General features: G+C 41.6%; 1 protein-coding gene across 1 annotated transcript in view; it reads left to right on the top strand.

Moving 5' to 3' along the window:
* LOC141161568 (ras-related protein Rab-5B-like) overlaps nt 1-19777 on the top strand; it is a 31045-nt gene that overhangs the window by 10151 nt on the left and 1117 nt on the right. The window contains exons 3-5 of the mRNA XM_073646532.1: nt 7581-7732; nt 9898-10020; nt 11829-11922. Coding sequence (XP_073502633.1) covers nt 7581-7732; nt 9898-10020; nt 11829-11922 — 369 coding nt within the window. The remainder of the gene's footprint in view (nt 1-7580; nt 7733-9897; nt 10021-11828; nt 11923-19777) is intronic.

Below are 19777 nucleotides of genomic sequence, written 5' to 3' on the forward strand. Positions count from 1 at the left end.
TCATCAGTCCACAGGACCTTCTTCCAAAAAGAAATTGGCTTCTCCAAATGTGCTTTTGCATACCTCAGCCAACTCTGTTTGTGGCGTGCTTGCAGAAACGGCTTCTTTCGCATCACTCTCCCATACAGCTTCTCCTTGTGCAAAGTGCCTTGTATAGTTGACCGATGCACAGTGACACCATCTGCAGCAAGTTGATGCTGCAGCTCTCTGGAGGTGGTCTGAGGATTGTCCTTGACTGATCTCACCATTCTTCTTCTCTGCCTTTCTGATGTTTTTCTTGGCCTGCCACTTCTGGCCTTAACAAGAACTGTCCCTGTGTTCTTCCATTTCCTTACTATGTTCCTCACAGTGGAAACTGACAGGTTAAATCTCTGAGACAGCTTTTTGCATGCTTCCCCTGAACAACTATGTTGAATAATCTTTGTTTTCAGATCATTTGACAGTTGTTTTGAGGAGCACATGATGCCACTCTTCAGAGGAGATTCAAACAGGAGAACAACTTGCAAGTGGCCACTTTAAGTAGCTTTTCTCATGATTGCATACACCTGGCTATAAAGTTCAAAGCTCCATGAGGTTACAAAACCAAAAAAAGTGCTTTAGTAAGTCAGTAAAAAGTAGGTAGGAGTATTTAAAACAAGAAAATGATAAGGGTGCCCATACTTATGCACCTTTCAAATTTTGTTTGAATGCAGATTGCACATTTTCTGTTAGTACAATAAACCTCATTTCAAGGCAGAAACATTACTGTGTCCAACAGTTATTACATATATCAAACTGAAATAGCTGTTGCAAAAACACCAATTTTTATAAAACATTAAGCTTAAGATTAATAGGGGTGCCCAAACTTTTTCATATGACTGTATTACCTAGAGCACCAGGAAGGCTGACATTCACACTGTCTATTACCTAGAGCACCAGGGAGGCTGACATTCACACTGTCTATTACCTAGAGCACCAGGGAGGCTGACATTCACACTGTCTATTACCTAGAGCACCAGGGAGGCTGACATTCACACTGTCTATTACCTAGAGCACCAGGGAGGCTGACATTCACTCCTCTACCCCAGACTACCAGGAAGACTGACATCCACTTCTCAGCCCCAGACCATGAGAGGCTGACATTCTCTCTAACCTAGACCACGAGGGATGCCGATATTCACTCCTCTGTCCCATCTAACCAGAGAGGCCGACTTTCACTTTTTCTCCCGAGTATGATGACAGTAACTTATTCTTTATCCTAGTCCCCAGGAATGTTATCATATACAAATAATCCACCCTATCTAATTATTTGACACTGTGTATGGCAATATTTACTTGCTGCCGTTTGGGTTACTATTTGGATTACTATAGGGTTACTATAGGATTACTTAGAGGAAGTAGTGCTCTCGTGCCTAAGTGCTCCGCTTACTAACTACGAAGGGTTGAAGGGAAAATCATTGAAAATCCTAAAACAATTGTTTGAGGCTTGAGTCAAGCATGGCTGTCTTTTACTAGAAAGGAATCGGAAAAGATGTTCCCATACTAGTAAAATAAATCTTGGCCTATGATCTTTGCCTGTACTTATAATTTACATTGAAGAAATCCTCTGCAGATGTCTGGTCTTACTTTCAATTTCATCGCACCTTTAAAAGGATCCGGTCACAGACTATAAATTCTTCCAAATCATTTATATGACTGAGTAGCCTTTTAAAAGCTAAGCGAGTCGATGCCTTAATGACCCCAAAGCACTGCTCCAGCATCAAAGAATTGTGTTTTGTAGTTGTCTGGAAGTGCATTGGGGAGTGACGCTGCACTTACAGCTTCTCAGCCTTGCACTGTAGTTTCTACCTATCAGTGTCCTCCGCTGGCTGATGGACAGGTCAGTGGCCATGTACTAGAGAAAACGAGCTGTCAATCAGCCAAGGGAGGGTTCTGCTAGGCAGGACATACAGCGTGAGGCTGAGAAGCTGTAAGTGCAGCGTCACGCCCTAGTGCACATCCAGGCTCAACTTCAAAATGTGATTATTTTTTTTGCTGCCGGATCAGTACTTTGAGGTGGTAAAAGGAGCAACTGGTTTATCTTTTAAAGGGTTGCTTAATATTAATGGTTTTTGGGAGTAAAAGTTTGACCGGTTCCCATTTAAGTATCGCAGGCGTTGCTGGTACCTGTTGTATGGCAGATTGGACACCACAACACTGACTTGAACAGAGTCGGATCCGGCCTGATTTACCTACCTTTTGTGATCACAAATTAAATGATGCTGGCAATGTGAGTCCATTAAAGAAGCACTCCTCTTCCCATCAAAGTTTTCATCCTCTTAACATATTTCAGTCATCATATTATATAGCACGGTGCACTTACAATTGCTCATTTTGCTTTTCTACCCAGCTAATTCTTCTCTTTTCTCTGCTCTGTGTAGAAATAGGAAGTCTCTTGTCCCTGCAGAAATTATTCCCCTCTTCAATAACTGACCCAGCTGCTCCCTCCTCCTGCCATTGACTTTTGCAGTGACTGACTCATACAGGGAAAATTTACCTCCTGTTTCTACATAGAGCATAGTAGGATTTAGCTAGTCAGTTTTTAATCATGTGATGTCATAGACCTAATAGAAAATATAGGAATTACCTGGGTAGAAGGGGAAAATGAGCGATTGTAAGTACACAGTGCTGTATAATATAGTGATTGCAATATATTAAGAGGATAAACAAATTGATGGGAGGAGGAGTGCTTCTCAACTGGACCTGAGAATTCACTATTTTTGCTACAATTTAATATTCTGAATCTTTAATTCATAAAATTATTTGAAACGCTTCTTTAAAAAAATTGTTTCTTGAAACCCCTCATCCAGACCGAATTTTTAGCTCCATTATATCCTATAAAAACTGTCACTTTTTGGAAAGGCCGTCAATTGACCTCTCCCTTTGGCACGGGTAGAGCTGTGCAGACTTTACAAAATCAGAGCACCGTACTGTATGCTGCAGCGCCCTCTCACTAGTGGCTCGCCAGCTGGCGTGAAATATTTGGGCATTCCATAAAGATTTACCTTTTCTATCACTTTTCTTAGTGGACCTGTATATAGGGCGACAGATACTCAACTGTGCTGTTTGGTGACATGGTGTGTACCACACTCAACATGGACCAGAGGAAGCAAAGGAAAGAGTTGTCTCAGGAGATTAGAAAAAAAATTATAGACAAGCATGTTAAAAGGTAAAGGTTATAAGACCATGTAGATTGTACATGCTTTTTTCCTGCCAGGTAGAAGCGTTTGTCAAGCGTTCTTCACATGCATTTCTGCATGCGGGTTATGAAGCGCTTTCCAAGCGATTTTAGCATCACTTGGAAAGTGCTTGACAACTTGGTCACACTATATAAATCCATGCAACCGGCATGGATTTATATAGTGTGACCAAGTAATAGTTTAAAAAAAAAAAAGTATAAGAATGGTAAAAAATAAAGATTATACTTACCTTCCGATGGCCCCCAGTGTTTTCTCCGCTGCGTCCGGTCTGTTGTATGGGTCGCGGTGGTGTGAAATGACCTGCCATGACGTCATTTAGTCATGTGACAGGTCATGGCAGGTTCTTTCACACCACCGCGACCCATACAACAGACAGGACGCATCCCTGAGGAGACCGGGGGACATCAGAAGGTAAGTATAATATTTATTTTTTATTTTAAATTCTTTTTTTAACAGGTTCTATGGTTCAATGCAAGTCAATGGCGGCAATTGCGCTTCGTTCCCGCAAAATTAATGGACATTTCCGCAGCATGTGCAGAGCACATGCGGATTATCATTGGGGACCATGGGGCACGTATTACCAAGTGTATTTTAAGCGTTTTTGCTGTGGAAATTCTGCGGCAAAAACACTTGAAAAACGCATAGTGGGCAAACAGCCTAAAGGTGGAAAATCCGCAGATAAAAAACAAACAAACACCTATGCGTCTCTAGTGCATTTCTGTTGCAAAAACGGACTATATCAAAGCAAAATAGTGAAACATTGCTAGCAACAAAGCAGCTTTACTTAAAACATGAAACACAAAAAGACACAAAAACACAATAAAAATGCAATGAAAAAAACCCGCACGTAACCTCATTTACCTAATAGGTGCAGAAAATCTGAAACATCAAAAACTCGCCAAATACTCATCATGGGAATGTAGCCTTATACAGGGTGGTCCAAAAGTAGGTGGATTGAAGTGTAATAAGGTTATGAAGGGGGAGATTTATCAAACACTAAATTGCAGCCGCCTGTCTGGATCATCCTCCAATAAACCATGAATTAGACGTGGACGATAAGCTTTCCACCCAATAGATTTCAGGATTGGCATGATAGAAGCTCCTGAAATTCCCAATTCCAAAGAGGTTCTTCTGTGGACTTTTTTGGACTCTGAACAAATGTTTCAGCAACAAGTTGTTTATTATCTTCTGTACAGACGGTTTTGGGTCGACCAGTTTTTGGAGCATTAAGGATGGAGCCAGTAGCATTGAATTTGTCACGAATGCGGTAAATGGTTTGTCTCTTTGGGGCTTGAGTGCCAAATGTTTCAACCCAATTTGCTCTAACGGTTTCAGCATTTTGAGATTTCCAATACTCTGCTAAAATCCATTTTCTTTGATCTGTATTTAAATTATTTGTCATTATGTGTTATCTGAATTATCTGAAAAGAAAACCGATTTGGGTGAGATCTATCTGTGAAAACTAGATCTGTGAAACTGGCTCAGTTGCCCTTAGCAACCAATCAGATTCCACCTTTCATTTTCCAAAGAGTCTGTGAGGATGAAAAGTGGAATCTGATTGGTTGCTAAGGGAAACTGAGCCAGTTTCACTTTACACCATGTTTGATAAATCTCCCCCTTCATAACCTTCTTACACTTTCTGTCCACCTACTTTTGGACCACCCTGTATGTACAGGTATATTCTAGATTAGCTGTCTTGGCAAAAAGATATAATGGCCCTGAGACTGCATTTCACCTTGTCACCAGCGTAGGATGGTGGGAAACGTTAGCCCAGACATCACTACTGTTGCAATACATCACATGCTTACAACCAGAAATAAGCTTGGCAGATTTCCTGATTGCAGACAAGGGCGGCAGCGTTCCCCTCCCTGTTGGATCACGCTGCTTTGTATTTTGCAACACACAAGTGCCATCCTTACTCTCCTTCTACTGAGGGCTAAATTTACTGATCACGTTTTGAAGACGAAAGTAAAGTACTTGCTAATGGGATTGCAAAATATCCATTGACTCTTATTTGGCACAGGTTCTGTTCCATTAGCTCAGCATATACTTGTACAAAGAGCTTCTTACCAATATGCTTGGAGACTTGCACTAGTGGCAGTGCCCCTGGGCTTGTGGCAGTGCCCCTAGTTTTTGCAAACCCTAAATGAAGCATAAACTTACATTGTTGTACGTTACCAGTCTCTAATGTGCCTTTTTTTTTTTTTCTTAACTGCATGTATCTGGGGCTAAAAATAACTTTTGCCATTGAGTTTCATTAACTATTTTGCTTTTTATTTCCCTGCACATTCAGTATTGGTGTGGTCAACAGTCATAAATCGGCAGAAAGGAGTTTGAAAAGATAAGATAACAGTTACAAACTTTCCCCTTGGGCTGTGAGAATGAGCTCACTGACAGATCCTCATTTAGCCCAGCTGGCAATAGAACGCAAACTGCAAATTAAATTTTTAATATTTTTCTTGTTTTGTTTTCTAAAAAAAAAAAAAAAAAATAACAAATGTCTTTCAGCTTAAAAATTCACGGACGTAAGTAAGAAAAAAAAAGATGGTCTCATGGGTAAAACAGCCTCAATAACTGCATGTGTAAGGGCCCATACGCTTGTCCAATTTTTGGGTACCTGTTATTTTTGCAGATAAACACGTACCCTTCATAGTCTTAGGCTTTCCATGTGCTTTTTTGGGGGGAGTGGGGGCAGATTTTGATCTGATGGTGTGGATCAAACTCACCCATTCAAGTGATTACATCCTTTTTTTGCGGATCCAACATGTGCACGGTCTATTTTTCTCTGATTTGTTGATGGGAGAAGCTGCCAGCGGTCATCATACAGAATAAGTAGAAGTATAAAAACGCTTGTGCAATTTGTCGAATACTTTTGGAAACTTTTACAGCGCTGTGCGGCTGCTGTAGTTGCTGTTTGACGCCACAGTAAATCATTAGAGAAGATGCCACACCTGCCCTAGCCCTACCCAGAAATGCTACAGCGTTTCAGAGAAAACCTACTTTGAAAAGCCGACTGGGGACTATGCTTCTCGTATTTCTGGTGGCTTTCCCCCACCACGCGCCCCTGATATGTTTCTCAACATGTGACTGTATAGGGAGTGAGGAGAAGTGCCTGGCGACCTTCCTCCTTTACTAGTCATCCCACTGCAGTATACCCAACATGCTGGGAGGAAGAGTAGAAGGATGGCTTCTCCTCCTGTTTGTTCACGTTGCACTCGCTGGCCTGTCTGTTATACCACTGTGGGCATGCTTCCCCCACACAGTGACATTGGCTGACGCTGACCCAGACTAGTCCGCTAACTACAGGCAGCGAGAACAGAAATAATAAAGTTTATTTGTAAACCCTGACATTTAACACTTCTGGCTAATACTGGCATCATTAAAGAGCGTATTAGGAGGCTGTTATAGAGCTTCCAATACCCTCTAAGGGTAAATCCTGGTGGAACAGAAAACATACTTTAATGTGAACTGCCATCACTGACCACAGATTGATGTAACATCATGCGACCTCCAGGAGACACAGCCGTGACACCGGAGGAGCGTTGCCGGTCCGGGAGGTAAATTTACAGGTTTATTTTGTGCAGCTTTCTGAAGCTATTAAGAAAGGTTGGCTCAGTAGTAGAAAACCTGTTTAAAGCCTGAAAACCAATCTTCTATTGCCTGATTTTTCAGTATTTAACCTCAGATTTCTAGTAGTTATTTTTGCAGACTACTTGGCAGAGATGGGTATTAAGCTCCACAGAAGGTCATTTTTCTAGTTTGCGTTTTACAGCTGTGATGTATACAAATACAAAAATAGTATGTGATCGCTTTAATTCTGACATCTGGGGCTGAGTTAATTTTCAATTAAATTATTAATTGTGTATTTCTCATCACTAATGTGAAGGGAATCTGTCACCAAGTTTATTCTATCCCACCTGAGAGCAGAATAATGTAGAGACAGAGACCCTGATTATATCACTTACTGGGCAGCATGCTGCATTATTAATATAATTGATATCTGCTGCAGATCTAGCATCTCTGGGAATGCGGAGCTGTGTATAATCCCTCCCCACCACTGATTGGCAGCCTTCTGTGTACACTGCATAGGCAGAAAATGACAGTGTTGGGGGTGGGCTTGGAGTACTTGGCTGCAGGTTTACTTGTCCTTTTAGTGATGATCTCCTCCTGATAAAACAATGATTTTATCAAAACAGCAGCAAGCAGACCAGTAAGTGACACATCACCGGAGTCAGGGTCTCTGCCCCTACATCATGCTGCTCTCAGATTAGGTGGCAAAAACCCGCTGACACGTTCCTTTTTTTTTTTTTTCCCTTTAGCAAAGTAATGCGTTAACCCAGTTTCCTTTTCCCATGTCACTAGCTGCCTTCTTGGCTCAGTCTGTATGTCTGGACGATACAACAGTGAAGTTTGAAATCTGGGACACTGCTGGACAGGAGCGCTATCACAGTCTCGCACCCATGTACTATAGAGGAGCACAGGCAGCCATCGTGGTGTTTGACATCACTAAACCGGTAAGGATCTGCCGCTTTTTAGGCCAATTATTTCCGGTAATTTCCCTTCTCGATGTTTCCTGATGGTGCTTGATATCAATGTAGTACTATATGTTCTTTCTGGATTAAAGTTTAGGTATTTGTAGATATACTCCACATAGTTACTTGGCAAATGCATTGTATTGCTTACCTTACAAGTCCCCTGGTTACAGTCTATATTATAGTCCAGAGCTGCATTCCCAGTTCTGCTGATTGTCACTGGAAACCATCAACAACAGATATTTTTTAGGATACACGGACCTTAAAAATGTGAGCCATTCAGTTACAAAGAATGCTGGGAGACTTCAGCTCTGAAGCATTGTGAATACAGCTCTGGAGTATTATAAAGGCTGGAGATCGGCACCCGTATAAAATAAGTAAGCTATCAAATTTGTAAATGTACTCAATCCTTTTTGCATTTCATTCTTCATGTAGAATGGTAAGAGGTGTCTGACAGATTATAGTGTTAAGTGTTCAAGCTCATACAGCGCTAAATGTTGAAATTAGAAAGAGAAGTCTCTGGGGAGGCTGCAGATGTTGTATAAAAGACAGGTCTTGTGTATATGTACTGTAAGTATGGTAATATACTTACCGATTGCAGTTTCCAGCACTACTCCGCTCCTCTCCTCGGTCACGTGACGGCTAGTCCAATTTGCTGGATCACACTGGGGTCTGTGTGACCCGGACGTGACTTTTACAGTGTAAACCTATGGAGTTTCAGTACAAGACACCTTAGACTAACATTATAAAAGCGATGTCTGACTCTCACAAAGACTCCAGTGTGATTCGGGCAGATGGGACCTAGGGAGGGTGAGTTAAGCATGTTTTTTTTTACTACAAACAGAGCTTATAGGAAAAAAAATTCTGAAAGGGGACAACCCAGCCCTGTGCTCTCTGCACTTTGACCTCTGCACATGTCACAGTACATGCTCACAACCCACTCATAGAAATCTATGAAATATTTGATATAAAACAATTCTTATCATCCAGTTTTATACCTAGATAAAATAAGGAGTGAAAATGTCAGAGTAAGATATTTTTTTATTATGTACTATGCACTTTAAAAGCAAAATATTTATAGAGGTATTCCCATCTTGGCCATTTATGACATATCCACAGGATAGGATGTTTTGAATCAGTGCAAATGCATAATAAAATGTTACATTTATTTTTTCAGGAAAAACATCAGAGGACACTGAACCAATGCTGATAATGTTGTATAGAAGCTCCAAAACAAGCAAGAAATTAGCAGTCTTAGGACTCGTGCACACAACTGATTTTCTCTTACGATTGCCATGCGTGGTTTTTCGAGGATAGCACTCATACCCAAGATATTCTGTGGGGCTGTACATATGTCCGATTTTTTTTTTTTTTTTTTTTTTTTTTTTTTTTCCTTTCCTCGGACCGAGTGAAAATCTGAGACGTGTCTGATATTGATCAGAGTATCAGATCTAAATCAGTAATTATAGTGTATGAGTCCATGAAAAAATCCGACTGCACTCGGATGACATCTGAGTGTGGTCTGATTTTCACTTACTGATTTTCACTGACTAATAGAATGGAGTAGGTGGAGATTTTTTTTTTTTTTCTTCTCAACGTCCGCAGTATGGTCCTTTTTCTCGGATGTGGAGAAAACGGTCGTGTGACCCTACCCTTTACTGTGATTCAGATGTGCCGAATGAATAATCTCTTCATTCCTTCCCATGTCCTGCTCCTGATGAGGCCCCTAACAAGGAGTTGGTGATGGGTGAGGAGGTGGTAACCTAGCGTAATAAGGTCTGTCTGATGTCCAAAGATGGTTGGGACACAAGCTAAAGTGGATTTTAATGAGCAAATAAAATTACATTTTATTATGAACTTCCATAGATACAAAGTAGCTGATTCTTTCAAGAAGGGAATATAATCAGCAGACCCAAATTCTGACTGGTGTATTAAGATACCCACAGGATATGGCATAAATGTCCCCTAGATGATGGGTCCCACCTTTGGGCTCTGCACCCATGTGCCACCACATCCCAGCGGAGAATGAGTGGAGAGAGATGTTCTGTATATAGGTCACAGCACAGAATTGTGAATATCATACAAAATACTTACAATAATAATTTTTCCATAATTTATTAAATCTTTGTCTTTATTTCCTGATCTAGGAAACGTTTGACCGGGCAAAAGCATGGGTTAAAGAATTACAACGGCAAGCCAGTCCTAACATTGTGATTGCGTTGGCTGGTAATAAGTCAGACTTATCCGAGAAGCGGATGGTGGAATTTGAGGTGGGTTACTTTGTCAATGATTCTTGTCTGAATAACCGAGAAACCAGTAAAATCCTTAAAGACATACTATGGGCAAAATATTACACTGTGTTATGCCGAGAACAGGTCCTGAATAATTTAGAGAGCACCAAGGGAAGCTTGTCCGTGTCATGCATTGTCCCCCTATGGAACGTTTACACTAAGTGGAGTTTATATCTAAAGGGCACTCTGAGTGAGTGTGATCGGCCTATGTAGCAGTGGCATCCAGTCCGTGTCTCCCTGCCTTATTATATGAGCTTATTTCCAGAATGAAATCCTAGTGTTCTCAAGAACAAGGTGCATTCACCGCTTCCTGATATTCACCTTACATGTATGGCGCATGTTGGGTGTGGTGGCATGGGAGCTGACCCCGCACCATAAGCGGCAGATGCCAGCTGTGTAGCACAGCAAGCATCTGCCTGTACGAGTAGCAGGAGATCCCATTTCTGTTAACCTCTTAAATGTCAATCTCTAACAGCATCATTTAAGGCGCAAAGATGGCGTGGCTCGTGCCATTTCATGCTCCACCTCCCCTGCACAATGCCATCTCGGGGAGCCGATGGTTTGCCATGGCTGCTGGGGGCCTGTTAGGGGGAAAAAAAGTAGTAAAAAGTAAGAACAAAATAAAGTTTTTAAAGATAAAACTTTCTTATATTATATGTAAAAATATTTGAAAAATCTCATATTCAATATTGCAGCGTCCATAAAATTCCGAATATGAAATTGTTTAACGTATGGTAAACGCCATAGGGCAAAAAAGACAAATTGAAAAGGCAGAAATGCCATTTTTCGGTTGCCATAGCTTAGCAAAAAAGATAAAAGCTATAAAAAGTGATCAAAACATTGTATGTACAACAGAATGGTATCAATAAAAATGTCAGCCCAACACAAAATGCCATATGATCCAGACCGTCAAAAAGAACTGCCAATAAAAATAAAATAAGTGCCAGTCACTGGCATCACCATCTGTTAACAGCTTAGTAAGGTATGCGCAGCACTAGTTTCTGCCGTGGGATCCCACAACCCGTAAGTTGGGCCCTTTCGGAGCTGTGGAGGAGAGCGGACTAGAACTCTATTGTGCCACCTGATGGAAGCAGGGGGTGGGAGGGGAATGGTTCTTGCCCCTTGTCAATGAGAGAACCTGTAAGGGGCAAGAAATCTGTGTTACAGCTGTCTGCAAATGGAGTTTTGTAGAATATTCTGGTTTGTATTTAGATCCTAAATCTTGTAGCAAGGCTCTTAAGGGTTAATGTTTTCTTTTAGGATTGCGATCTTCAATAAGTGGCACTAGAGACCCTTTCCTCTTCTGTAAACAGGCTATTTGCATAGAGCTGTAGTGTACATCCACTTCTATGGGAGAGCGCCCTCCTTGGTTATCTCCATCTGTCCCTTAGACCAGGGTTCCCCAACTCCAGTCCTCAAGGCCCACCAACAGGTCATGTTTTCAGGATTTCCTTAGTATTACACAGGTGATAATTGCATCACCTGCACAGGCAATAATTCCATCACCTGTGCAATACTAAGGAAATCCTGAAAACATGACCTGTTGGTGGGCCTTGAGGACTGGAGTTGGGGAACCCTGCCTTAGACAGTGAATGGAGCAGTAGTTGTAAATATGCATTACTGAATCTACTCAAACATGGGACCCCCGTTCGAGATTGTTGGGGGCCCCACTGCTTGGAGCCATGGCGGTCCTACATATATCACCTATGGATAGATTGTATATGGGAATTTACCCTGGTGCTTCCATTTTTATTTCTCATGATAAAATTGTGTACATTTTCCCACAGGAAGCGCAGACATATGCAGAAGACACCGGACTATTATTCATGGAAACGTCAGCGAAAACCGCTATGAATGTAAACGAATTGTTTCTAGCAATTGGTAAGTTGAGTGATTCCCCTTCTTTTTACATATATTATTCCAATGGCAAATGAATAAATGCACAGTGCATGCCAGGAGGCAGGATGTCACGCAGGATGCCCATGTAGATCATGTTCTTCACGAAACATAATATAACATATTTTTTACAATAAAAATGCAACGCGTTTCAGAACGGAGCTAGCTCCTTCTTCAGGTATCACAATACTCTGCGCTTATACACAGAATATACCATCACAAGCACAAATCCTTTTATAAGGGCATTTGTAAAACGTATGTTTTGCATGGGAGAGCATCACGTCACATATGTATTTGTGCAGGACTAGAGTGAAGCGAGGCCTACTAAAAGGTCATGGGAAAAGATACTCATCACATCTCCAAAGTGTTAGAAGATGAAAAATTGTATGTGCACCTTCGTCTTGGGGTATGTTCCCACGATCAGTGTTTGTTCAGGCTTTTATGCAGCTGAATTTCCGCATGAATTCCGCTCCTCTGCTCACTTGCTTTTTTCCTTGCTTTTTTGTCTCCCTTTGGTATGTTAGATTAGATGTGCAAAGAGATAGCTAGATAGATGGGTGGGTAGATGGATAGATATGGGGTGGGTAGATGGAAAGATATTTGTGAGATGTATAATTAGTTCCGTGAGTGTAGTTTACTGTACATGCGTTAAAGGGGTTTTCCCACGAGCAAAAGTTCATTTTAAAGGGGTACTTTAGATTCCTTCCCCATGTATCCCCCCCCAAGTCCCTAAGACTTTTTGTAATTACCTTCTGCTGTTGATAATGCCTGTGAGCAGTGCTATTGGTGTCCACTCACAGGCATCACGTGACCCCAGCACCGACGTCACGCAATTGAGGCATGACTCAGCGCTGGGGTCCCCGCGGTGTCTGCTGGGTTGTGGGCGGGGTTACCCCCTGCGTCACACCTGGCATCCGATAGTGCCGCTCACAGGCATTTTCAACAGCGGAAGGTATTTACAAAAAGTCTTAGGGACCTGGGGGGGTAATATAAAGTACCGCACAACCTCTTTAATCAATAGATCTTGGAATAATAATAAGTTCCACAATTAGAATCCTAGAATCATAGAATGGTAGAGTTGGAAGGGACCTCCTGGGTCATCTGGTCCAACCCCCTGCTCAAAGCAGGATTCACTAGATCATCTCAGACAGATGTCTGTCCAGCCTCTGTTTGAAGACGTCCATTGAAGGGGAACTCACCACCTCTCGTGGCAGCCTGTTCCACTCATTAATCACCCTAACTGTCAAAAAGTTTTTTCTAATATCTAATCTGTATCTCCTCCCATTTAGTTTCATCCCATTGCTTCTAGTCTTTCCTTGTGCAAATGAGAATAAAGATGATCCTTCTACAATGTGACAGCCCTTGACATATTTGTAGACAGCTATTAAGTCTCCTCTCAGTCTTCTTTTTTGCAAGCTAAACATTCCCAAATCCTGCAACCGTTCCTCATAGGACATGGTTTGCAGACCAGTCACCATTCTGGTCGCTCTTCTCTGAACTTGCTCCAGTTTGTCTATGTCTTTTTTAAAATGTGGTGCCCAAAACTGTACACAGTATTCCAGATGAGGTCTGACCAAAGAGGAGTAAAGACCGATAATGACTTCACGTGATCTAGACTGTATGCTTCTGTTAATACATCCCAGAATTGTATTTGCCTTTTTTGCTGCTGCATCACACTGTTGACTCATGTTCAGTCTATGATCTATTAGTATACCTAAGTCTTTTTCACATGTACTGTTGCTTAGCTCTATTCCTCCCATTCTGTATATGCTTTTTTCATTTTTATTGCCCAGATGTAGTACTTTGCATTTTTCCCTGTTAAAAACCATTCTGTTGGTTGCTGCCCACTGCTCCAGTTTATTTAGGTCTTTTTGAATCCTCTCTCTCTCTTCTCTAGTATTAGCTATCCCTCCTAGCTTTGTGTCATCAGCAAATTTAATCAGTTTACCCTCAATTCCTTCATCTAAATCATTGATAAAGATGTTGAACAATACAGGTCCCAGGACGGAGCCCTGTGGTACCCCACTTGAGACATTCATCCAGCTGGATGTGAAGCCATTTACAACCACCCTTTGAGTCCGATCACTAAGCCAGTTATGAATCCACCTAACAGTTGCCTGGTCCATTGCATACTTGGTCATTTTTTCAATAAGGATGGTGTGAGATACTTTGTCAAATGCTTTGCTGAAGTCAAGATATACTATATCTACAGCATTTCCCTGATCCACCCAGTCAGTGATTCTGTCATAGAAGGAAATTAAGTTAGTCTGACATGACTTGTTAGTTACAAACCCATGCTGACTCTGGTTAATCACTTCATTCTTATCCATGTACTTACATACATGTTGTTTAATAATTTGTTCAAAGATCTTTCCTGGTATAGAAGTCAGACTCACCGGCCTATAGTTCCCTGGGTCCACCTTCTTCCCCTTTTTGAAGATAGGAACAACATTTGCTCTTCTCCAGTCTTCTGGGACTTCTCCTGTTCTCCAAGAATTTTCAAAGATTATGGAGAGTGGTTCTAAAATTTCTTCTACGATCTCCTTCAGTACTCTGGGGTGTAATTCATCTGGACCTGGAGACTTGAACTCATTTATGTTAGCTAAATATTCCCTCACAATCTTTCTGTTTACAGATAACTTGGATTCCTCTATTCCTTTAAAAGGACAGTGAAGATCAGTTGATGTTACATTTTCTTTCTGAGAGAAAACAGATGCAAAATAGGAATTAAAAGTTCGGCCTTCTCAACATCCTCTCTTACCATTTCTCCATTTTCATCCTGTAAAAATCCTATAGCATCTTTGACTTTTCTTTTACTTTTGACATACCCCCAAAATCCTTTTTTATTGCTTTTGACATCTCTTGCAAGCCTTAATTCATTGTCAGCTTTAGCTAACCTGATACGTGCCCTGCAGGATCTGCAGACTGCATTATAATCTTCTTTAGATATGCCTCCCTCTTTCCATTTAATAAACATTTCTTTCTTTCTTTTTAGCATGTGTTTAAGTTCTGTGTTCATCCATCCTGGTTTCCTTAAATGCTTCCCATTCTTCCTACTTTTCGGGATTGTTAACGATTGTGCTTTGAGAATCTCATTTTTAAAAATTTCCCATCCTTCCTGGACATTTTTGTCCTTAAGGACATCCAGCCATTGGATCCCTCCTATTCTCTTTCTGAGTCTCTTAAAATCTGCCTTTCTAAAATCTAACCTTGAAGTCTGAGTCTTCACATGTCTTCCTCCTCTAGTTATCCAAAATTCTATAATAGCATGATCGCTGCCTCCTAGCGTCCCAGCCACCTTTACCTCCTCAACCATTTCCTCCCTGTTTATAAGGATTAGATCCAAAGTAGCAGATCCCCTTGTTTTCTCCCCTACCTTTTGGAAGATAAAGTTGTCAGCAAGAGAGGATAAGAATTTGCTTGACCTGTTAGTTTTACTTGAGAGAGATTCCCAACAAATGTCTGGATAGTTGAAATCTCCCATGACCACTACGTCATATTTTTTGGAGAACTTGGTCATTTGATACATAAAGAGTTCATCCATATCTTCAGCTTGCCCAGGTGGCCTGTAGTAAATGCCTACAATGGTGTCCTTTCCGTTGTTCTCTCCTTGTATTCTTACCCAAACAGTTTCCACAGAACTCCCAGTCTCTGAAGCTTCAATCTCTGTGCAGATATACGCTTTTCTAACATACAATGCAACACCTCCTCCTCGTTTATCAAGTCTGTTTCTTGCAAATAAGTTGTATCCTTTTAGCCTTTTATTCCAATCATGTGTATCGTCCCACCAAGTTTCAGTGATTCCAATGACATCATATTCCTTTTCCTGCATTAGTAGTTCCAATTCTCCTTGTTTGTTGCCCATGCTTTGTGCATTTGTATAAAAACATTTTAGTTTGTGGTTGGTTTCTCTTCCTCCCATATTTTTATTATTTAAATTGTTTTGTCTTTGTTCTTCCTTTCCACTTCCAGTAGCAGAGATCTCAATAGTATTTGTCAGCTGTATGGCTTTTTCTGGCCTTTTGCTTCCCTTCCCACATTGTTCTAGTTTAAAGCTCTTCTGATGAGTGTAGCAAGGCGACTTCCAAATACATGTTTTCCAGTCTTCGTAAGGTGCACCCCATCTCTAGCAAGTAGTCCATCGTATAGGTAATTCATTCCGTGATCCAGAAATCCAAATCCTTGTTGACTGCACCATCGACGTAGCCAGTTGTTCACCTGTAGAATCTTATTCCACCTCATTGTTCCATGGCCATCCACTGGGAGGATGGATGAGAAGACCACCTGCGCTCCCAATTCTTTCACTTTCTTGCCTAAGTCTTCAAAGTCACTGCAGATGGTTTCCAGGTCCTTTCTTGCGGTGTCATTTGTCCCCACATGTATTAGCAGGAATGGGTAGTGATCTGTAGGTCTGAGGAGTCTTGATATCCTGTCAGACACATCTTTAATTTTTGCTCCTGGAAGACAGCACATTTCTCTTGAGGTTATGTCTGGTCTGCAGATAGCGGCCTCTGTTCCTCTTAACAGGGAATCCCCCATGACCACCACTCTCCGTTTTTTCTTCACAACATTCTTCTTTCTCCATCCAGGAGGATTCTGAGGGCTTACAAGGTTATCCATTGCTGGCAAAGTCTTATTTTGCTGTATTTCTTCATGGTTCTCCTGCGTGAGAGCCTGGTACTGGTTCCTGAGCAGTATGGGTGCTGACTGCCTCTCGATCCTCCTGCTTCTGTGGGTCACATGCTTCCATTCCTCTGTTTCCTCAGGTGCAGTTCGAATTTCTTCTCTTTCTGAATCATGAAGAGATAATTCTGCTCTGTCTAAGAACTCTTCACCTTCCTTAATGATTTTCAAGGTAGTTAACCTCTCTTCTAGATTTCGCAACTTTTCCTCCAACAGGGACACAAGCTTGCATTTCTGGCATGTGAAGTTTGGCTTTTCCACTGGCAAGTCTGTGAACATGTAGCAGGATATGCAGCTCACCAAATGGCTCCTGGACTCTCCCATGTTCTTATTGTTAATGTTCTGAAAACAGTGAAAAAAGCTTAAAAAAAAAAAGCTTACCGATGTCCTCTTTTCAGCTCCAACAGCCAAAATCCAGTGTTCTTTGAGCTCGCGGAGACTCATCACTTACCCCAAAATGCAGTGGGAATATGCAAATTATCTCCTCAGGACTCCTCCCCTGGTTTACCGATGTCCTCTTTTCAGCTCCAACAGCCAAAATCCAGTGTTCTTTGAGCTCGCGGAGACTCTTCACTTACCCCAAAATGCAGTGGGAATATGCAAATTATCTCCTCAGGACTCCTCCCCTGGTTTACCGATGTCCTCTTTTCAGCTCCAACAGCCAAAATCCAGTGTTCTTTGAGCTCGCGGAGACTCTTCACTTACCCCAAAATGCAGTGGGAATATGCAAATTATCTCCTCAGGACTCCTCCCCTGGTTTGGATGTGTTTAAATAAAATGTTCCTGTGCTGAGATAATCTTATACATGTGCCCCTGCTGTGTACTGTGTAATGGCTGTGTCTGACCATACAGGAACATGGTCTGATCATACCACATCTCCTGGGCAGGGAGGAAGCAAGAGAGTATACAGACATTACAGCACGGGATCACAGCTGATTCTTTCTTTGAAGTAAAACATTGTTTAAAAACAGGCAGGGAAATGTTTTACCTCACAGAAAAAATCAGCTGTGAATCCCCTGCTGTAATGTCTGTATACTCTCTTGCTTCCTCCCTGCCCAGGAGCTGTGGTATGATCAGACCATGTTCCTGTACGGTCAGACACAGCCATTACACAGTATACAGCAGGGGCACATATATAAGATTATCTCAGCACAGGAACATTTTATTTAAACACATCCAATTGTGGAAATTATTATCATTCCAGATATGTATACGTTTTTTTTGTTTTGTTTTTTTTCATAATATTTATTGATTGGTACATTATATTTTATTTTTGGTGGGGTTTTTTTTTTTTAATATTTTTACAATTTTTTTTATTTTTTAAGACTTTTTGGACTTTTATTCTGTGTCCCACTATGGGACTTCCACTTTTTTTATTCTGATCGCCTGTATAGCACAGGAATGCAGCACCATCCCTGTGCTATACAGACTGTCAGTGCTGCAGATGCAGAAGATATTTTGGTCATGCACTGCGCATAACCAAAATATCTTCCTGCTGTCTGGTGACCCGGATATTGTCATGACGACATCAGGTCGTCATGGCAACATCCGGGAAGCCGAGGCAGACATCGCTGGAGGCCGGGAGAGGAGGTGAGTATTGCGATCACCTTCCCTTGCCCCCGCAATGCTGCGATCGACTTCGATCGCACCATTGAGGAGGTTAATGTGCCTGATTGTCACAGCTGACACCCGACGGTGATCGCACCGCTTGTGTGCGGACGCGATTGCCATATGACCTAATAGTACGTTATTGGTCCAATCAGCCCAGGTCACCAAGACGTACTATTAGGTCACACGTCAGAAAGGTATTAACCTAATGAGAAAAATTGACGTGGTGTCCCCCTTATTTTTGATAACCAGCCAAGGTAAAGCAGACAGCTGCAGGCTTATATTATCAGGCTGGGAAGGTCCCTGGTTATTGGGACCTAAAAAAATACCAGCCTGCAACCACCCCAGAATTGGCGCATCACATTAGATGTGCCAATTCTATCTCTTTGCCCTGCTCTCCCCAATTTTGATGTGGTGGCAATTGGGGTAATGGTAGTTTTGGTTGATGACAGCTGTGATTTGTCAAAATCCTGGTTAGAGTTCAAGGTCCAAATCCCTCACATCTTGAGCTGATCAGTGTCTGTGAGATATGCTGGAAAAAAACATTTCTTATCCATGGAGACCGCACCTCACGTCTTACAGATCTTTAATGCCGTGAATACATTAATACATTTCTTGTAGAAATCTGCCGTACCATTGCTGAGAAATCCACTGTTGAATTTATATGCAAATTAGCTGCAAGTGCTTTGGGACGTGTCCGAGCACTTTCAGATTTCTGGCCCTCGCACTTCCTCAACACACACTTAGAACCTACATTTGATTGATAGGTCACTCCAGCCTCTATCACCTGGTGGATAGCTGGAAGTGCTTTGACATTCCTCAAAGCACTTTACAGATTTGCTTTTGCATATAATTACAATGGTGAATGTCTCGGCAGTGGCAGGGTGGATTTCTATTAGAAAGGTATTGATATTTACTCAGGGTAACAGCAACTATACAGCCATACCTTTTTAGTTTTAAATTCTAAAATGTAATTAAATTCTCCCCAACAGATTCCCTTTAAAGGATCTGTTGCTGATGTCTTGGTGCAGGGTAGCACAGAATACCTTAAAAGATCTTGTAGGGTCCGTGCATTGACACCTCAGAGAGGTCTTTTGGTGGCATGCGAGGAACCTATAAAATATTAGTTGTAGTATTTTACTTCATCGACTCATTTAATATGTTCTATCTGTTGCTGCATTCCCAAGAAATCAGCATTTTGATTAATGCGCCATTGAGGTGTTAAGTGCTTTGGGTGAGACAGAGCACTTTCCAACTCTCAGCCTTGTCATGTTTCCTCACCATCTGATTGTCTTGCCTGACACACAGGCAGTGAGTTATCAATAAAGCTAAAGTGACAGACTAGTGCTGAGTGCGGAAATAACCACAGGAAGTGCTCCATCACACCCATAGTCTGTAACACCTCATTTGCATATGAATGAAAACACTAAGTTGTGGAGAATGCAGCAACAAATAGAAGATGTAAAGGTGTTGATGGATTTAGCTTTCAAAGATCTGCATGCCCACTTATGTAATTTGGGACTGGGTTAATCTTAGTGATCAGTCCTAA

This window comes from Phyllobates terribilis, unplaced genomic scaffold, assembly GCF_046119375.1.
Source record: "Phyllobates terribilis strain yellow unplaced genomic scaffold, ASM4611937v1 Scaffold_9__5_contigs__length_417890890, whole genome shotgun sequence".
Taxonomy (NCBI): Eukaryota; Metazoa; Chordata; class Amphibia; order Anura; family Dendrobatidae; genus Phyllobates; species Phyllobates terribilis.